This window comes from Pseudorca crassidens, chromosome 15, assembly GCF_039906515.1.
Source record: "Pseudorca crassidens isolate mPseCra1 chromosome 15, mPseCra1.hap1, whole genome shotgun sequence".
NCBI lineage: Eukaryota > Metazoa > Chordata > Mammalia > Artiodactyla > Delphinidae > Pseudorca > Pseudorca crassidens.
In genome coordinates, this window is record NC_090310.1 from 37,595,635 (window position 1) to 37,614,814 (window position 19,180).

Here is a 19,180-nt window from a genome sequence, read left to right on the forward strand (position 1 = left end):
AGTTAGAACTCTGGGGGTGTCAGGGCGTGTGTGGAATCGGAGTTCGGGGGCGGGGCGGGGGTGGGGTCGGAGCTGGGGGGTCGGAGCAGAGCCCGGGCGTGGGTGGAGTCGGAGCTCGTGGGGCGGGGAGGGCGGATTCGGGGCGGATTCGGGGGCGAAGTCTGAGGTCGGCGGAGTCGGGGCAGAGTCGGCGTGGGTGGAGTCGGCTCTCGGGACGGGCGGGGCCAGCGCGAGGCGGGGCGGGGCCTGCGCTAACGGTCGCGCGGCATTCCTCGCGCGACCGTAGTCGAGCTGTTGGGTTGTGGGCCGAACGCGCTGTGGAGAAGCGGCCGGGTGGGGCCTGTGTGTGGCGGACCGCTGTCCAGGTGCGAGGAGCGGCTAAGCGAGCGCTCCCGGGAGAAGCCGGCGCGGACGCCTGAGGTGAAGCCCGGTGGCGGCGGGCGGCGGGTCCCGCGCGGCTGTGGGCGGCGGATGGCTGGCTCTCGTCCGCTCCTGAGGGCGTATCTCAGGGCTGCGGCGTCCGCGGTGGGAGCGGCCTCCCCTCCCAGCTGCCCGCGCACTTGGCGGGTGGTGACGAAGGCGAGGCCTGCGCCGAGCCCCCGGCCCCGAGTCCTGGCCGGCCCTCGGGCCACCCCCGTCTCCCCGCGCGGTGGAAGCCGGCGGGTTAGGGTTCGTAGAACACGCCCGGATGCGAAGCGGGCAGGTGACCTCGGCTTCTAGTCCAAACACGCGGGGACACAGTCACGTAGAAACACGCAGAACACCTTAGAGTGTGGACGTCCGCGTAGAGCGCGGCGAGTGCAGACGCGGGGGTGTAATTATGCGAGATATATACCCACGTCCTGCAGTGACTCAAAAATGAGTTCCCTCCAGAGACTGGCTTACGTTAGGGTTCGCGCTTGGTGTTGGACATTCTGTGGGTTTGACAGATGCCTAAGGACACACAGGGTTACAGGATCCTTCAGAGCAGTTTCACTGCCTCGGAAACTCCCTACCCACGACTCACCCCTCCCTCCCGCAACTTTAGGTGGTGTGCTGTCTCTACAGTTTTGCCTTTTCCGGAATGTCATAGAGTTGGAATCTTCAGAATACATTTTAAAACAGAGTGAATAGGGAGAAGAGTCACATTTCACCTCAGGGTTTCAAAGGGACCGCTTTCAATCCCTGTTTGCCAAGCGCTGGACTTATCATCTATAAGGTGCAAAAGTGTGAGGAGGGCGTGAAATGATAAACTTTGGGAAATGGTATTTGAATGCAAGTCATGCATGTTTCCTCTTTCTTTCCTCCCTCCCTTCCTTCCTCCCTTCCTTCCTCCCTCCCTTCCTTCCTTCATTCATTCCTTCCTTTCTTTTTCTCTCCTTCCTTCCTTCCTCCCTCCCTCTTTCTTTCTCTCTCTTTCTCTTCTTCTTTTTTTCAAAACAGCTTTTAGTTAGAAAATTTGAAACTACCTTGAAAGGTTATTAACAAGCGTTCTTCTAGAATTTCAAAATACAGGGAGTGCCCTGGTGGGTGGTCTAGTGGTTAGGACTTGGCCCTTTCACTGCCGTGGCCTGGTTCATTCCCTGGTTGGGGAACTAAAATCCCACAAGCCACACGATGGGGCCGGGAAAAAAAAAAAAAAAACTTAAAAAAAGTGCAAAACTTGCTGAGTTCCCATTGAAGCAGTAAGAGGAGTAAAATCTACTTTTTTGAAATGGATTTATAAAGATAATTGAGCGACTGTTCCCCTCTGTGAGAGGTGACCAATTTTGTCAAAGTTTGTTAGAAAATCTTTGGTTTGTGATGAAAGTTTGGGGGGATTTCCATGTATAGAAATAACCACATAAAGAGGACTTCTCTGTAGTAGCCCCAGCACAGAGTAAAATAGCAAATTATAGGACCATCATTGCTGAGCTGTTTGAAAGCTCTATTTATCTAGAATAGCAGGATATAAACTGTACTTGTTTCTATAATTTAAATGCTGGATATAAATGTAAAATTAGCTGTTAACTAAAATTCTATTTATCCAAAAAGTTAATTATAGCAATAATTTCACATTACAGCCTATCATCATAGACCCCACTCTGTGATGAGGGAGAAAGACAGCACACAAGCAACAATTATGAATTAGGAATGCTAAGAGAGGGAATAGAGGCTGGGGGATACTTGAAGGAGGGTAGTAGGAAAGTCTTCTCCTTGAGATCCAAAGAATGCTGAAGATCCTGTCTTGGGAAGATGTGAGGGTGGGATTGGAGAGGAGGCTCAAGGAAGAGGAAACTGTGTATACCAAGGCCCCAGGTCTGCTCACTCTGGCCTGCTCAGAATTTGAGACAATGGCATCAAAATCAGAAAGTTGGTGGGGTTTGCCCTGAGGGTCTGACTGACAGCCTCAGCTGACCTGTGGGTCAGACACCTTCTCAGAGCCAGCAGCTAGCAATGCCTCTTCCTTGTCTGGGTCCAGAGTCCCCTTCTCTTTTTCCAGAGCCACAACGAGAGTAAGGACCAAGCAGTGCAGCTTTGTCCTCTGGAGGAAAGCTGTAGCAAGTAGGAGCATGAGGGGCTTGGGCCCTACCATGCCCTCATGAAACCTAAAGCAAGGGACCAGGAAGGCCCTGGGAGGAATTGGCCAGGTCAGGCTGGGCTCCGGTCCAGGCGGGAGGTTGCCCTTCAAAAGTAGGAGGAGGGCACAGAACACAGGGAAGGGAATTTGGGAGACCTGGGCTGGGAGGCTGTCAGAGATGGTCATGGTGTATCTAGTCTGTGGTATAGGGTCAGCCTCATAGTAGACACGCCACAACTATTACCTGTTACATTGCCATCATGTTACCTTAACCAGACTAGGTTCACCACCACCTCTTCTTTCCTTTTACCCTTATCAAGTATCTGAGTCAGTGGCCTTGAGGCCACTAGTCCCACATCTGGCCCTCTGTTTTCGTTGCTGCTCTCTGAGCCATCCCCCATCCTGATTCAGGGCCTGATACATATCAGACACTCAACCGACGCATGTTGAATGAATAAACTATGTATAAAAACCAGGTAATTGCAGTACTCTAGATGAGGAATGACTGAGCCTTGGGCTGAGGAGATGGCATCGGAGATGGAGAAAAGGAGACATTTAAAATATATTTGGAAAGTAGAAGGGACAGTAGTTGCTGTTGAATCGTATAATCTCTGTATCACCATATTGAGCTCTTTATTTCATGGTAATTTTGTATTTCTCAAAATGTCCGTGTAGAGAAGCAAGTTGTCATTTTTTTGGTAGACAGACACTAAGGTATATCACCATATATTTTGAATAATAGTAGAAAGTGAAGGAACTTCAAAGAGTTCATGTGATATTACTTGTAAGTCAATAACCACCAAGAGATATTAAGGGGTAAAAATTTGGAGAACTCAATATGTAGATGGATAGTGTTTTTACACAAAATCTGGCTACTGAATAGTTCTTCCTCTCTAACCTCAAGTGTGTAGCACTTGACAGGCTCTCAATAAATGTTCGTTGAGTGGATGGATGAATGAATGAATCCATCAGGGTTTGTCAAGAATTTCAGAGACTGACATTGCATAGTAAGCCAGATCAGACTAGGCCGAAGAATAAGTAGGACCTTAAAGCTGCTTAATTCCCCATTGTTTATTCTGGCTTGAATGCAGAAGCTGCTACATTGGATAAGAATGAAAAGCAGTGTTCTCATCTGTCAAGAGCCTGTGAACATCTAGGCACCTTACGTACATTATTTTGAATTCTCACAACAACCCTGTAGGGTAGATGTTATCCATATTTTGTGGATGAAGAAATTAAAGCTCAGTAATTCAAAACATTTGACTACAAACTAGTGGCGCTGGAATTCATAATCATATTTGACTAACTCCACAGTCTTCCTGAAACGTATTATGCGACATGTCCTGAAAGTGCAGCCTGTAGCTGAGGGCATTCACTGTTAAAGAGGCCACGTAATATGAAGTGAAATGGAGTAAATCTGCTAGTTTGGTGTAGCTGACAGTTGTTATTACACTAAAACCTTTTCTAGTGATGATATTGAGGGACAAGCCACCATTTCATTTATTTATTGAGTGCTTTTTACGTGCAAGGTAGCATTGAAATGCACATACAAAAAATTTGTAAGATCCTACCTCTGCCCTGATGGAGCTTACTTACCATCCAGAGGTGAGGATAAAGTACTACCCTTACACAGTGTAACTAAATGCATGATTCAAGGTGGTTACAATAGAGTTTTGCTATGTTTTTTTAAAGTAGGCTTTATGGTAATAAATATTTAAATCTGCAAATGTCCCATTGAATCATTTCTCATCTGAAACTAAATTTGCAGGGGGCTCAAATATTGCTAAATTATTTTTTTGAAAAGTGAAAGTTAAAAATTTAAACCTAACTCTATCATTCAAAACTTTAAGTGGACATTTTGAAACATGCTTTTTACAGGTTGAATCTAACTTGCATTTCATTGTTGTAACATAAAGTTTTCCCAAAGAATGAGTAGAATATCCAGTACTTTCCTAATAAATTCTTTTTTCAGTCTTGGAATTTTTCAAGGTTTATTTCAGTTGTTTAATTTATGCATCTAAGTTATATTTTCTAATATGCAGATAAAAGAATGGCTAACTCCATTGCATCAAAGAACTTTACTGCACTTTCAGACCTGCATCCAAATATGGCTAATCTGGTAGGTTTCAGCGGTGGTAGTGGTTCATTTGATCTCTGTTGAAACTTTAGGTGGTAATATTACATTATGTCAACATTATTGATTCGTTTCAACACGTGCTTGTATAATTGACAAGTATACAGATACTGCATTAGTGATTGTTAGATATTAAACACTCCTAAACTTCTTTGTATTTATGCCAGCTAAATGAAAATTAGTCTTTCTTTTGTCTACGGATTAGGAGATTGTAGATATGACTAGCGATTGTTAAAAATTATCAAAAGTTTACTTGTATTATATTTTATTTTATTTATTTATTTTGGGCTGCATTGGGTCTTCTTTGCTGCACGGGCTTTCTCTACTTGCTGTGAGCTGGGGCTACTCTTTGTTGTGGTGCGTGGGCTTCTCATTGTGGTGACTTCTGTTGTTGCAGAGCACGGGCTCTAGGTACACGGGCTTCAGAAGTTGTAGCTCGCAGGCTCTAGAGCGCAGGCTCAGTAGTTGCGGTGCATGGGCTTAGTTGCTCTGCGGCATGTGGGATCTTCCCAGACCAGGGATCAAACCTGTGTCCACTGCACTGGCAGGCAGATTCTTAACCACTGCGCCACCAGGGAAGTCCTTGTACTATATTTTAATTAAATATTTAATGAGTACTCAAATTTAGCATTATAAAATTAAAACATTGTCGTTCAGCAGTATCTATTCTCTAGTCAAATTGCCCAGGTTATATACTGAAATACTTGCTATTATGCTGCTTTTATGACATAAAGGTACACAAAAGATATATTTCTGAAATCATTATGTGAAAATTCATTTTGGGGGAAGGGATTGTGGGGGAATCAGTCATGTCAAGTATGCCTAGATTGTTATTTATTTAAAAGAAATCTAGGTGGAATCATCTTATAAGGTGAAGAATTCATTGTAAAGCAATTATCATACTGCCTTACTTTTCCTACCCCCAGCAGTCTGCTGTTTACATTTAGAATTTGCAAATCAGATTTCTTAAAATGGGATAAATTTACATATAACTTCAATAATTTGCAATTTAAACTTTATTAATGTTAAAAATAATTATTGATGTTACAGTTTTTCTTGAAAGGTAAACTATTTGCTAATTGCCTCTTCAGTTAGAAAATTTTACTCAATATTTCCATTAGTTGTTTTCCCAACAAAATTCAGTGAGATCTGCATGCATATGGAATTTAAAGAAATAATAGTAATATGTCTAAATGTAATAAGACTAGCTAATAGCTCAGCTAGGATGTGGTAGTCTTAAAAGCTTGAATGTATTTTATTTATATTTTTTTCAGATTTATTTTGGCTGCGTTGGGTCTTTGTTTCTGTGCGCGGGCTTTCTCTAGCTGCAGCAAGTGGGGGTTACTCTTCATTGCAGTGCGTGGGCTTCTCACCGTGGTGGCTTCTCTTTGTTGCGGAGCACGGGCTCTAGGCATGCAGGCTTCAGGAGTTGTGGCACGCGGGCTCTAGAGCGCAGGCTCACTTTGTTGTGGTGCATGGCTTAGTTGCTCCCTGGCGTGTGGGAACTTTCCAGACCAGGGCTCAAACCTGTGTCCCCTGCATTGGCAGGCGGATTCTTAACCACTGCACCACCAGGGAAGTCCTTGAATGTATTTTAAATGTAACAGATTATTGCAAGGTTAAAATCAGTTGCTAGAATTAGTGATATAAATTCATCCTTTCAGAAAAAGGTAGTTATTTTTATTTCTTAAAACATTTAAAAAATACTTAATTTTTCTTTGTTAGTCACTGAAGAGAACTTTAAAATTTTTAAAGATGTTAATATCTTTAAGGTTTAAGATCTAGGACTTCAGAGCTTAGATTTATTAGCAGCAATATGCAAGTTTTGTTACAATCTAATTTATGTTACTCTCATCATGTTTGCATTAAGAAGCTAAGCAATTTTATGTGGATTGTTAGAAAACCCTATATAAAAGAAAGCTTTGAAGACCATGGCAAATTAAATTGCAGTATACATGTGCTTTGAATGAATTCAGTAAGGACTGATAGCATAGGCCAGTTACTGTGCTCCACCTAATGATTGAAAATAAAGTAGAAACATACTAAGTATTAAATGATTATATTTGTAATATCAGTTAACTGTCTTATTACTTTGTACTACTCCTTGTGGAGCTGAACATTTATGAAGTTGTTTTAGATGTTTGTCTGGAATAAATACATTTAAATGGTTCCTAGTTAAAAATGTTTGTTAGAGCCAGTAAAATACAACAAGTCCATGAAATTAAATTTACCATCTCCATCTGTGTTTAATATTTGTCTTCTATAACCTTTTTGTTTTTCAGAAAATAATCGGCATAGTTATTGGAAAAACAGATGTCAAAGGCTTTCCAGACAGAAAAAGCTGAGTTCTGTTTAACTCTTTGCTTCATTTTTCATCAACTGTGGCTTATGACTACAGCAAAATATATTTAAGTGATTAAATTTCTCATGCCTGTTTAACTCCCTAAGAGCAACAGCCATGTTCCCTATTGCATGGTAAAGTACTTGATTTAAGGCCACATGTGTGGCCTTAAATCATTCTTAATGATTTTATTTGATATCTCTAAAACACAATTTAAAAAGCTGTGTATACAGTACTAAAATAGCTAAATTGGTCAACTCATTAATGTGTATCAACGAGTACTTATTGAGCACCTCCACTGTGTAAAACCTGGTGGAAAGGTAAGAGAGAGAGACGTTGTATGTAGTCTCATCATCCTCAGTTATCAAAGTGTCTGAAAGGATGGACGTGGAGCTAGTTTGACTGGGCTCAGCACGAGTCATCTGAGATCTATTCTATGTACAGCTGTGAAATCGGGGTAAATAAAGCTGGGATGAGAATTAAATGAGCTCATACATGGAAGGGTGTGTAAGGCACAGTAAGAACTCCATGTTAACTATCAATATCAGCCTAAGAGATACAAGTACACAGGTAAATCTTCATAGAAGACAGAAAGTGATAAGGAGGAAGGTTTTCCAGCAGGGATATGTCCTGACAGTGTTGAGCGAGAGAAGTATGGCAGCAGTATCTATGTATTTACTCAAAGAACCAGACAATTCAGTGGAAAAAAATCATCTTTCACATGTGGAAAATACAGTTAAGTTTGGCTTTAGTGGTTCTTCTTGAGTTGCTTGAACTGTGCAAGAATTTTAGGACTATGGAAACACAATCCGAGACTAAAATTGGATTTTTAAAATCAACTGACTCTCAAACTTTTGTAGTTTACATGCAGAGATAAACTATAGAATGCCAAAAGTAGCAATTCACTATTATTAGCTTTTGAAGTGTCAATGCTTTTTATTAAAAGGTACAGTATAAGTCCTTCTAAACAGCCTGAGGGAATCCGAGCTCTAGTCAGCCAGCCAGTAATTTTGACAGAAGAAGACAATTAATTGTGGCTGTGTTAATTGACTTATGGTGTAGTGATAGGTACCTTTATTTTCATTTTATTTTTTATAATATTCTGTTGTTATTTTTGAGGTAAATAACAAAGATGTCATCTCCCACCCATACTCGTTTGTCTTCTCTTTACTGCATCATAATTAATTAGATCAGAATTACCACTTGAATAGTTTGAGAAATCCTGCATCTCTGTTTTCTAAGCTGTAAAAGGAATGACTTGAAATATATGAATTAGAAAAGGTCAATATTTATATATTTGCTTAAATTACAGCAATGAAATAAAATTTTTACCTATTAGACGGTGAGAGTAGGGTACCATTTCTGTAGTGTTTGACTATTTTTTATAATTGTCTGTACAGTATTCCTTTTTTGGAGAAGATATGCTTACTGACTTTAAAAAACATTACACATATCAATATATTGTCATAAAAAATTCAAGCAGTGCAGAAGGTCATAGAGTCAAAAAGAGAAATTCTTCATTTAACCCTCAACTTTTCCCATCCCAGCCCCCACCCCAAAGGTAAGCACTAATCACAGTTCAATAGATATCTATAATGTGCATTTGTATGTTAGGTTGTATTACTTTTTAAAAACTTTTAAAATTGAAGTATAGTTGATATATAGTATTATAGAACTTACAGGTATACAGTATAGTGATTTACAATTTTAAAGGTTATATTTCATTGTAGTTATTATAAAATACTTGCTGTATTCCACGTGTTGTATAGTATATCTTTGTAGCTTATTTTGTACCTAGAAGTTTGTACCTCTTAATCCCCTACCCCTATATTGCCCCTCTCTCCTTCCCCCCTTCCCCCCTTCCCCCCTTCCCTCCTTCCCTCCTTCCCTCCTTCCCTCCTTCCCTCCTTCCCTCCTTCCGTCTCCCCACTGGTAACCACTATCTGTGATTCTGCTTTTTTGTTATATTCACTAGTTTGTTGTATTTTTTAGATTCCACATATAAATGATATCATACAGTATTTGTCTTTTGTCTGACTTATTTGACTTAGCATAATGCCCTCCAAGTCTATCCATGCTGCTGCAAATGGTAACATTTCATTGTTTTATATAGCTGAGTAAAAATTTCATTGTGCATATATATATGTGTGTGTGTGTGTGTGTATATATATATATATGTATGTATATATATATATATATATCTCACAACTTCTTTATTCATCTGGTGATGGACACTTAGGTTGCTTTCATGTCTTGGCGATTGTAAATAATGCTGCTATGAACATTGGGGTGCATGTATCTTTTCAAATTAGTGTTTTTGTTTTTTTCAGATATATTCTCAGAAGTGGAATCGCTGGGTCATATGGTAGTTCTATTTTTAGTTTTTTGAGATGCGTCCATACTGATTCGCACAGTGGCTGCACCAATTTACATTCCCACCAACAGTGTACAAGGTTCCCTTTTTACATTCTCGCCAGCGTTTGTTATTTGTGTTCTTTTTTTTTTTTTTTTTGCGGTACGTGGGCCTCTCACTGTTGTGGCCTCTCCCGTTGCGGAGCACAGGCTCTGGACGCGCAGGCTCAGCGGCCATGGCTCACGGGCTAAGCCACTCCGCGGCATGTGGGATCTTCCCGGACCGGGGCTCGAACCCGTGTCCCCTGCATCGGCAGGCGGACTCTCAACCACTGCGCCACCAGGGAAGCCCATTTGTGTTCTTTTTGACGATAGCCATTCTGACAGGTGTGAGGTGATAGCTCATTGTTGTTTTGATTTGTATTTCCCTGATAATTAGTGATATTGAACATCTTTTCATGTGCCTGTTGGCCATCTGCATTTCCTCTTTGGAAGAATGTCTATTCAGTTCTTCTACCTAGTTTTTAAATTGGGTTGTTAGTTTTTTTGATGTTGAGTTGTATGAGCTGTTGATGTATGTTGGATATTAACCCCTTATTGTTTATATCATTTGCAAATATTTTCTCCCATTCAGTAGTTTGTCTTTTCATTTTGTTGATGGTTTCCTTTGCTGTGCAAAAGCGTTTAGGTTTAATTAGGTTCCATTTGTTTATTTTTGCTTTTATTGCCTTTGTTTTAGGAATGGATCCAATAAAATATTGACACAATTTATGTGAAAGAGTGTTCTGCCTATGTTTTCCTCTAGGAGTTTTATGGTATCTGGTCTTACATTTAGGTCTTTAATCCATTTTTAGTTTATTTTGTATATGGTATTAGAGAATGTTCTAACTTAATTCTTTTACGTGTAGCTGTCCAGTTTTCCCAGCACCACTTATTGAAGAGACTGTCTTTTCTCCATTGTAGATTCTTGCCTCCTTTGTTGTAGATTAATTGACCATAAGTGTGCGGGTTTATTTCTGGGCGCTCTATCCTGTTCCATTGATCTGTGTGTCTGTTTTTGTGCCAGTACCACGCTGTTTTGTATTACTTTTTTTTTTTTTTTTTTCTGCGGTACGCGGGCCTCTCACTGTTGTGGCCTCTCCTGTTGTGGAGCACAGGCTCCGGACGCGCAGGCTCAGCAGCCATGGCTCACGGGCCCAGCCGCTCTGCGGCATGTGGGATCTTCCCGGATCGGGGCACGAACCAGTGTTCCCTGCATCGGCAGGCTGACTCTCAACCACTGCGCCACCAGGGAAGCCCTGTATTACTTTTTAAATTAGCAAAACAATAAAGAAATTTTATTTTGGAAAAAAAGTACTTGCTGACCCCTAGTGGTATCTTTTAGCAGCACACGTTTATTTGTTTTGAAATAATTTAGATCTGAATTATGACTTAGGTTAAAACAACAGTAAGAGAGAAATGGAGACTCTAAGCTAATATCAGGATGGTTCAAGCCTACATGTCATTTCCCTCCAAATATACAGATAACTGGGGAAAGGAAACATAGGGGTAACAGTGAGGTGAGTTATCTACCTTGGCAGCTTTGAATTCATAAAAGCATAACTTATATAATTTATATCTGAAATAATATTTTACACCATGTGTTTGAGTGTTTTTAGCATCAAATAATCATATTTGTTCAAAGTTAAAATAAAAATTTTCATTTGAAAAATAAAAGCATTGGTTTTTCCTTAGATATTGGATCAGAAAGGTACACTTTCAGTTTCACCATTCGTGATTCAACAACCCATTTTGTAAATGCAACATCGTGGGGCAAGGAAGATTACATCAGATCACTTTCTGACAGCTTTCGTGTTGGGGAGTGTGGTAAGTTGGCATTGATTCTTAAACTGTTTCTCTTACAGTATTATTCCCATGATATGTTTGTGATAACTACACTGAGGGACTCAAAATGAAATGAGACACAATTCTTATTCTCAAGAACCTTACCAGAAAAAAGTCAAGTGTTAAGAGTATAACACAAGGCATTCAGCATTTAATTGAAACATACAAACATGATAATCACATATTTTTACTAAGTAGCTCTATGATCTTTGGTTTATTTCTGTTTCACTTTGCATCAGTCCCTCTTGTGGCTCTAATCATTTATCTTCCTGTAAAATTATAATAGGGATGCTAAATAGATTTTGATAAAAGATATTTGAAATTTTAACGGATTTTAAGAAACCTTCAGCCTAAAATACCAAATCTTTCATATCATCTACCCACCCCAATAGCCCTCTATGGTACAGTGTAGTATATTGAAAAGAACAAGACTTTGAGAACAGGTAGATCTGAATTCAATTCCAAGTACCAACTTTTATTACATTGTGGCTTTGAGAAAATTTCTTAATCTTGTTGGGTCTCCACTATGAATTAATACCCTATAGATGCTTGTGAATGTTAAATGAGATAGTGTGCCTGTTATAAAGTGTAGAACTTAGTCACTCAATAGATGACAGCTCTAGCCTCATACAAGAAACAAGAAAGCATGTATACCAGTTCTCTTTCATGGTAGAAAAAAGAAGGGAAAGGGTAACACGGACAATTAAACTACTCCTCTCCAACCCTGCAGTATCAAGCAGCCTAGTACCCATACTAGTTACTCAGCACCCAATCATATTATTAACTTTCAGGATTACATATAGTATCTCTCTAACTGAATAATAAGGTAGTTGAACATATGAACTATGAAGGCAGAAAACTTTGCAAACTTTGCAAAAACTTTACAGGCCCTTAGAAGCAGCCTGTAAGGATAGCATTGGGGGGAAGGTGAGCAAAGAGGCAGGTTCAGCAGGAGCCCAGTCTCATCCTGACCCAGATGGGAGCTCTGGAGCATGAATGGCACCTCAAAGTGGTACCACCCTAAAGAAAGAGGCCTGGGATTTTGTACCCTGTATTTACAAGTTATTGGCTGAAGTCCACACCCTACTCCTCCTACAAGCAAAACATTTCTTGGATGAATTTCTTGGATGAATGCCAGAACATTAGTTACCTAGAGCTAAAGATATATTTCGGTATTAACCTACGTTCCATGTTGATGGCTGTTGTGAGGATGAATGAGATAAGGGATTTTAAAGGTGTAAATCTGATGATGCTTATAAAAGTAAATAAGATTTTGGTGTGGTAGAATGAAAAGATTACAGATTTTTAAATTAGAATTACAAATAGAATTAGAACAGTTCTAATTCCAACTCTACTACTTTCTAGATATAATACCTCAAGAAGGTTATTTAACCTCTGTGAACTTCAATTTCTTCATTTGGAAAAACGGATAATAATGAGGGATGGTTGTGTGAGGAATTAGCAAAATAGAGCACATAAAACTCTAACATAGACCATAGGAAATGAAAACCCTAAAATGTTAAGTCATAAAGCTGATAAGTTGTGGGGCTCAAATCAGGACCCAGATTTTGCATTGCTCTTTCTAACTACCACTATTATTTTTGAGGACAGCTGTGAATTGGGTGAAGATCAATTTATTTTATAGAAGGGCATGTTGTAACCAAATCAAATGTTCACTGTAACTATTCAATAAAGTAATATTAATGTGGATCATATGTTGGGATTTAAACACAAAATATAAGAAATGTCATCTGAGATCAAATTGATTGGTCATACCCCAGGATTCTGTTGCTCACAGTGCCACAAGAAAATGATTATGAAGGATACATAACACCAACTCAAAATTAGAAATAACATTGTAATGTTCATTGTTATGTACACTCATTTTTTAAACTTATCCTGTTACTTTTTTGTAATAGCATCATATTTTCCCCTCTGTTTTAGTGATAATTGAAAATCCCCTGATCCAAAGAAAGGAATTAGAAAGAGAAGAAAAGTTCAGCCCTGCAACTCCTAGGTAAATCTAGCACAGAGGTCAGAATGATTATTACTTTATGTCAGAATGATTATTACTAATAAGTTTATGCCAGAATGATTATTACTAATAAGTTTTTGCATGTCAGATTAACAGAGAGCTTATTAAAGGTGTATACTTCAGTTTGAAAATTAGGAGTTTAATTCTGCTTCATAATATTTATCTTTGATTATGAAATAATTTACTTTGACATAGGATCACATAAAAAATGGCTTTGTTTTTAGTGCTTTGATTCTCATTCTTAGATTACAAAAATCTGACTCTAGTCACATTAAAGCTGAACAGTGAAAAGGTAAATCATGGAAGTCATATATCCATTTTTTCATCTCAATTTATAACTCTCTTCACATGCCTTACTATCTTAGTTCAGGTTACCTGGAAGTAGAGCCCAGAGGAGGATTTTTGTGCAGATGATTTGTTGAGGGAGAGCCCTTAGAAGCAGCCTGTAAGGATAGCACTGGGGGGAAGGTGAGCAAAGAGGCAGGTTCAGCAGGAGCCCAGTCTCATCCTGACCCAGATGGGAGCTCTGGAGCATGAGTGGCACCTCAAAGTGGTACCACCCTAAAGAAAGAGGCCTGGGCTTTTGTACCCTGTATTTACAAGTTATTGGTTGAAGTCCACCCCCTATTCCTGTAGAGGAGGGAAGGCTTAAAGGTATTTCTGGCTGAGGGCAAATCTCGAGAGAGAAGGGAGTAGCTGGTAAAGAGCTCTGGGTGGGCACAAAAGTCTCTACTACACGTGCACCTGCACCCATTTTTCTGACCTCATCTTATAGGTCTCATTTCTCTGCAGCCACATGAAGAGTCCTCCACTTTATGAACATCCTGGGCTCATTCTGCACTAACAGCATTGCATGTTCACTTCCCTCTGCAAAGAACAATCTTATTTGCTCTTCTCATTGAAGTGTCAGCTTAAATGTCACCTCCTTAGATCTTCCCCCACCTACTCTGTCTGTAGTAGCCCTTCCAGTCTGCATTACTAGGACTTCGTCCTGTACACAGTGTATGTGTACCATCATAACCCTGATCACAATCTGGGATTATTTGATTAATTGTTCTTATCTGTCTCCCTCTCACGCATGTAAACTCCGTGAGATCATAAGTCTTGTGTGTCTTCCTCACCACTGTACCCCCTGTGCCTAGACTAAGGTCTGGCACATAATAGGCTCTCAGTAAGTGTTTATGGAATGAACACATGAATGGAGGGAGGGAAGAGCATCCTTGGCAGAGGGAACAAACATGAAACCTCCTGGCCTTTTCCAGAACAGTTAATAGTAGTTTAAACCTTATGAAACTGTTGATGTTTGACTACGTTCTTCTCTAAAGTGGTAGTTTCATAGCCTAGGAATATGATGTGGCTGGAATATAGGCAGGGGAACAGCAGGAGGAGAAGCTCGAGAGAGAAGCAGAGACACTTCACAGACAGCTTTGCTTGTTGTACCAACTTCATGCTTTGGTGATGGCTAGCCCAGAAGATCTTTGGAGATGGGAAATATATTCATATTCGTGGTTTAGGAAGATCACTTTGGCTACCTGAGGACAGACAGTAGGGGAACAAAGCTTAGGAGACAAGCAGTAGTTTGGGTGAGAAGTGATGAGGGAAACACCTAAAGCAGTAGCAGGGGGAGGGGGAGCGGGGGAGGCTCTGGATTAGAGGACTAGAAAGATGCTCCATGGAGGACACTTGGAAGTTGATTGGCTGGAAGGGGAAGAGCACCTCAATTGTGTAAATATTGTGCATCTGTTCCTACAGAGCACCACAGAGGTAAGGGAAGCACATAGGCAGGGCAGTCAGTGTCATAGAGGTGGAAATCCCCCCCCCACACACAATGTTTTAGAGTGCTTTTACACCCCCTTTTTTTTTTACAGAGAAAGAAACTGAAACTCAGTATTGTGCAAGATCAGACTTATTAGTGTGCTTAAAACTCAGACACAGTTGGTCTTTAAAACATTTTCTTAATGAAAATACATTTTAGACAAAAAATATTTTACAAAGCTTTTCAATGTTTCTAAGAGTGAAAAGTATAAATCTTCTTAATATGATTTTTAAAATATAGTTTAAGTTACAACCAAAGTTTAACTGTGAACTCTGAAGTATTTTTCTATTAGAAAATCATTTGATATTAACTCTTGGTGTGTGTTTTTACAATTTAGCGATTATAAACTATTGCTCAGTGAGAATCACTCAATGGTAAAAGTTTGTTCCAGTTATGAAGTGGATGCCAAGCTACTTTCTTTGATATACTTACCTGTTAAAGAGTCTTGTGATTATTATTCATTGGGTGACATTGTTGCAAACGGACACAGTCTTGATGGGAGAATTATTAATGTCCTTGCAGCTGTGAGGTTGGTAAGTTAAAACCCCAACAAAGCCAAGTTCAATTTGGTGGGGGGAGTTCTATCATTTTATTTGTGTTTGGAAAGTAATAATCAACTGGAGTAAAATTTCCTCTGTATCTTGATGCATCCTCCATTGAATTTAGAAAATAACACTTCTCATTAAAGGGAAAGCAGCATTTTACCTGTGAATGAGTAGCAAAATAAAATTGTATTTGAATGTTAAATGCAGTACACAGTCATAAATGATCCGCTAACTATATGAGAGCTTTTCATACTTGAGTTAAACAAAAGGCACAGATAGAAAGGGTAAATTCATTGACTTTAAGATCTCCAGGAAGTTCTTTGAAGGGGCCTAAGTTGAATAAATCAAGGAATCAATTCAGTGCGTGTTCTCAGAGCTGTCCTGAGTTGGGGGAGAGAGCGAGAAACCCACGGTGCTGCAGTAGGGGCCCTGTGAGCTAATGCATAGCATCAGGTGCTGAAAACCAGGGCAGAACGACACTCCATGGGGTGCCGGGGAATGTCTCACCATCCTTTGCTTCCACATCTCCCTCTTACCCAATTATTGCAGCAAGTTTTGAACTCCATTGGACAGACTAGAATCACTTGGCAGGGAGCAAATTTTCACAAAATAAAGTACATAAATAAAGGGGCAAGAAGAATTTCTCAATATACAGAATGATGATAATCAGAAGACAAAAAAATGGGAAATAGATTTAGGTACTTATAGTTAATGTTGTAAGTAATTGCTAATTGCGTTTCCATATTAAATGACTGAGTGTCGACTATCCCCGTGACAGGCCAACAGAGGCCTGCCTGTGTTGTTCCCCAGCCCAGCCCAGCCCAGCCCAGCACAGTGCCTGCCACACAGTGAACACTCAGTATCATTCAGGATGGAGGAATAAACACCCAATATGACAGTCATGAAAAATGGGAAAAATTCATTTCTGGGCAACTTAGGTTCAATCTTACTTAAAGGCAGGATATGATCTCTCAATTTCCCTGAAATTCCATATAATGCCATTATATCACAATGTAGTAAGGATTTTCTAAAACTCAGTATGAATATAAAACCTACAACAGCTTTTTCCATGTCCCCCTTCCTGCCTCCACCCCTTGAGTCTGGTACCACCTTTCATAGGATTATATTATTTCTTTTATTTTCATGCCTTTTTTCTCCCATTTTGCTTCCATCCCTCTTACATTTCCTTATCTTTACGTTTTTATTTAACCTGTTTTCTTCCTTCTCGCCTCTACTTAGGTCTCTTCACTTTAAAACTCCTTTTCATACAGTTTTCTTGCATGCTGTGATATGGTAGGCCTCTCTCATACTCTGGCTGTCCTTTCCTCTGACTTTCTTTCTAGATGCTCTCTTCTGCAGGCAGCTGTGACTCTTTCTTCAGCTCCTTCCTAAGGAGCTCAGCCCTGACAATAGATGCATGGGGGACAGTGGCATAGGGGGCAGCTGACTGTCCATGCTTGGGCCATTGCTGTGTGACCATCAGAGGTGCTGCTGTTCCATTGAGAACTCCCTGAGGGCACAGAAGGGCCCCTGAGTTCACCTCCACGTCCATGATCCTCTTACACCACAGTGTGGACTGAATCAGACGGTATATCAAAGCACATTCCCATGTATCCCTCATTCGATTCTCACCAGCTTGTCCCTAGGAAGGCAGCAAAGGGGGTATCAATATCCATACCTGGGCTAGCAAGACGAGGACACTGAGGCCCAGAGAGATGAATTCATCCAATCACATTAACTCCGTGCCAGGCCCTGTGCTAAGCCATGGGGATACACAGATATTGAAAATGTACTTTCTACCCTCACTGAGTCCACATAGATGCCACCCAGGGACTTGTCATGGAGCATTTGTTCTGACATGGTGAAAAGATCCCACAGTCTTGACTTAAAGCACACATATCTGTATCTCTCTTCAATCAAAGTGTGTGACTTACAACTTAAATACACCTGGTTCAGAGATAAAAGATGCTGTTAAATCATCAAATATATATTAGTGATTCTAGCTATTTTGATATTTCTAATTTGTTGTTTAAAAGGTAAACATTTGAGTATTTCCATCAACAAATATTTAAGTACCTCTACAACTGTAGGTGAAGAAAAATAATGATTTTCTTCAATTTCTAAGGTTGGAGAGCCAAAATACTTTACAACTTCAGACCAAAGAAAAGGCCAGAGGTGTGAAGTTAAACTCTATGATGAGACAGAGCCTTCTTTTGCAATGATATGGTAACTTCCCACATCTGTTCCAAACTGTGAAATCTGTGCTATTATCACCAAGTCAGACATTTTAATTTCATCAGGAGATGATGGATTTCATATCAGGAGAGGAGTAATGATATAGAAATGATATTTAAAAAATAAACCTTTCTCTTGTATGTTGAGTCATTACAGTCTATGATTACCTTAAAATGAGATCTTTAGATGGCATGGGATTTCATAGATGAACTCTACTGTAACTTGTTTATTATTGTACTCTGTTTTGTAACAAATCGTCATTTACTAAGTCTCATTGATAAAGAACAAGCCAGACTTTCTGTGATTCCTTGGGTGGTACCCATGGAAAGATGGTAGAAAAGCAAGCATTGTCACAGGCTGGGTTCTATGGGGCTCCCAGTGTGTCAGATGTGGGGCAGGGCTACATCCTGAAGCATCACAGGGTATAACATGGTATTGTTTAGACTCCAGATGCCTGGGTACCAAAGAAAGCACTTAATTTGAAACAGGGCTTCAACCTATCAAGTCCCCCGAGCAGTTTATCCATGGTGGGGGCCCTCCCTTAATGGCAGGAAAGAGTGACTTCAAAATTTTTAAACTTGTAGTCACTCAGTTCTAACTAGCCTGGAGTGACCTGGGTAATAGGAAAAGAAGGAATTGAAGGAGCAGAAGTTGTTAGAGATGAAAGGTGCTGAAAGGAATGATTTTCATAGGTGTTAAATTTTCTGTGAAATAGGCAGTGTAGCCCTGCAAAATGCAGGAGAAGCCAAAATCCTTAACTGTGCCTTGGACCGTATGGGGGATTATTAACCTCATCCATTAAGACATCCTTTTTCTGGTAAATAATGTGGTCACTGCCAGTTTTTTTCTAATTTATTTGATTTTTATCACTTCTTTTTTAACACATGCAGTTGGGATAATGAATCTATTCTACTTGCACAGAGCTGGGTGCCACGAGAAACAGGTATAATACTTCAATGATTGCGTTCAATATTTGTCATTTTTTTATCCCCCTGTGTAATAATTTTAAAATGGCTTTTTTCCCAAACAGTAATATTTGCCTCAGATGTAAGAATAAGTTTTGACAAATTTCGGAACTCCATGACAGCAACTGTAATCTCAAAAACGATTATTACAACTAATCCAGGTAAAAAGCTATCTGAAATTTTTTGTCCCTTTGGAAATGACTACATCATGTATTCTAATATTTGTGCAGTGTGTTTAAGAATGAAGCTTGGATTTCATTTGAATTAAAAGTGAAAAACTGCTTTATATGACTTTGAAAAACTTACAATGAGCTATATCTTTGATATCTTTACA

At 39.9% G+C, this 19,180-nt stretch overlaps 1 protein-coding gene across 4 annotated transcripts in view; it reads left to right on the top strand.

The window, feature by feature from the left end:
* The first annotated feature begins 248 nt into the window (after window positions 1-248).
* MEIOB (meiosis specific with OB-fold) overlaps window positions 249-19,180 on the top strand; it is a 29,582-nt gene continuing 10,650 nt past the window's right edge. Inside the window, exons 1-9 of one of the 4 annotated variants that reach the window (XM_067707057.1) lie at window positions 249-420; window positions 4,582-4,658; window positions 6,956-7,013; window positions 11,101-11,232; window positions 13,195-13,267; window positions 15,439-15,634; window positions 17,772-17,872; window positions 18,772-18,824; window positions 18,912-19,007. In XM_067707057.1, coding sequence (XP_067563158.1) covers window positions 4,590-4,658; window positions 6,956-7,013; window positions 11,101-11,232; window positions 13,195-13,267; window positions 15,439-15,634; window positions 17,772-17,872; window positions 18,772-18,824; window positions 18,912-19,007 — 778 coding nt within the window. In that variant the 5' untranslated portion in view covers window positions 249-420; window positions 4,582-4,589. Of the gene's footprint in view, window positions 421-4,581; window positions 4,659-6,955; window positions 7,014-8,414; window positions 8,576-9,344; window positions 10,926-11,100; window positions 11,233-13,194; window positions 13,285-15,438; window positions 15,635-17,771; window positions 17,873-18,771; window positions 18,825-18,911; window positions 19,008-19,180 lie in introns of those variants that run through there. The other 3 variants (XM_067707058.1, XM_067707059.1, XM_067707060.1) reach the window with 3 other exon arrangements.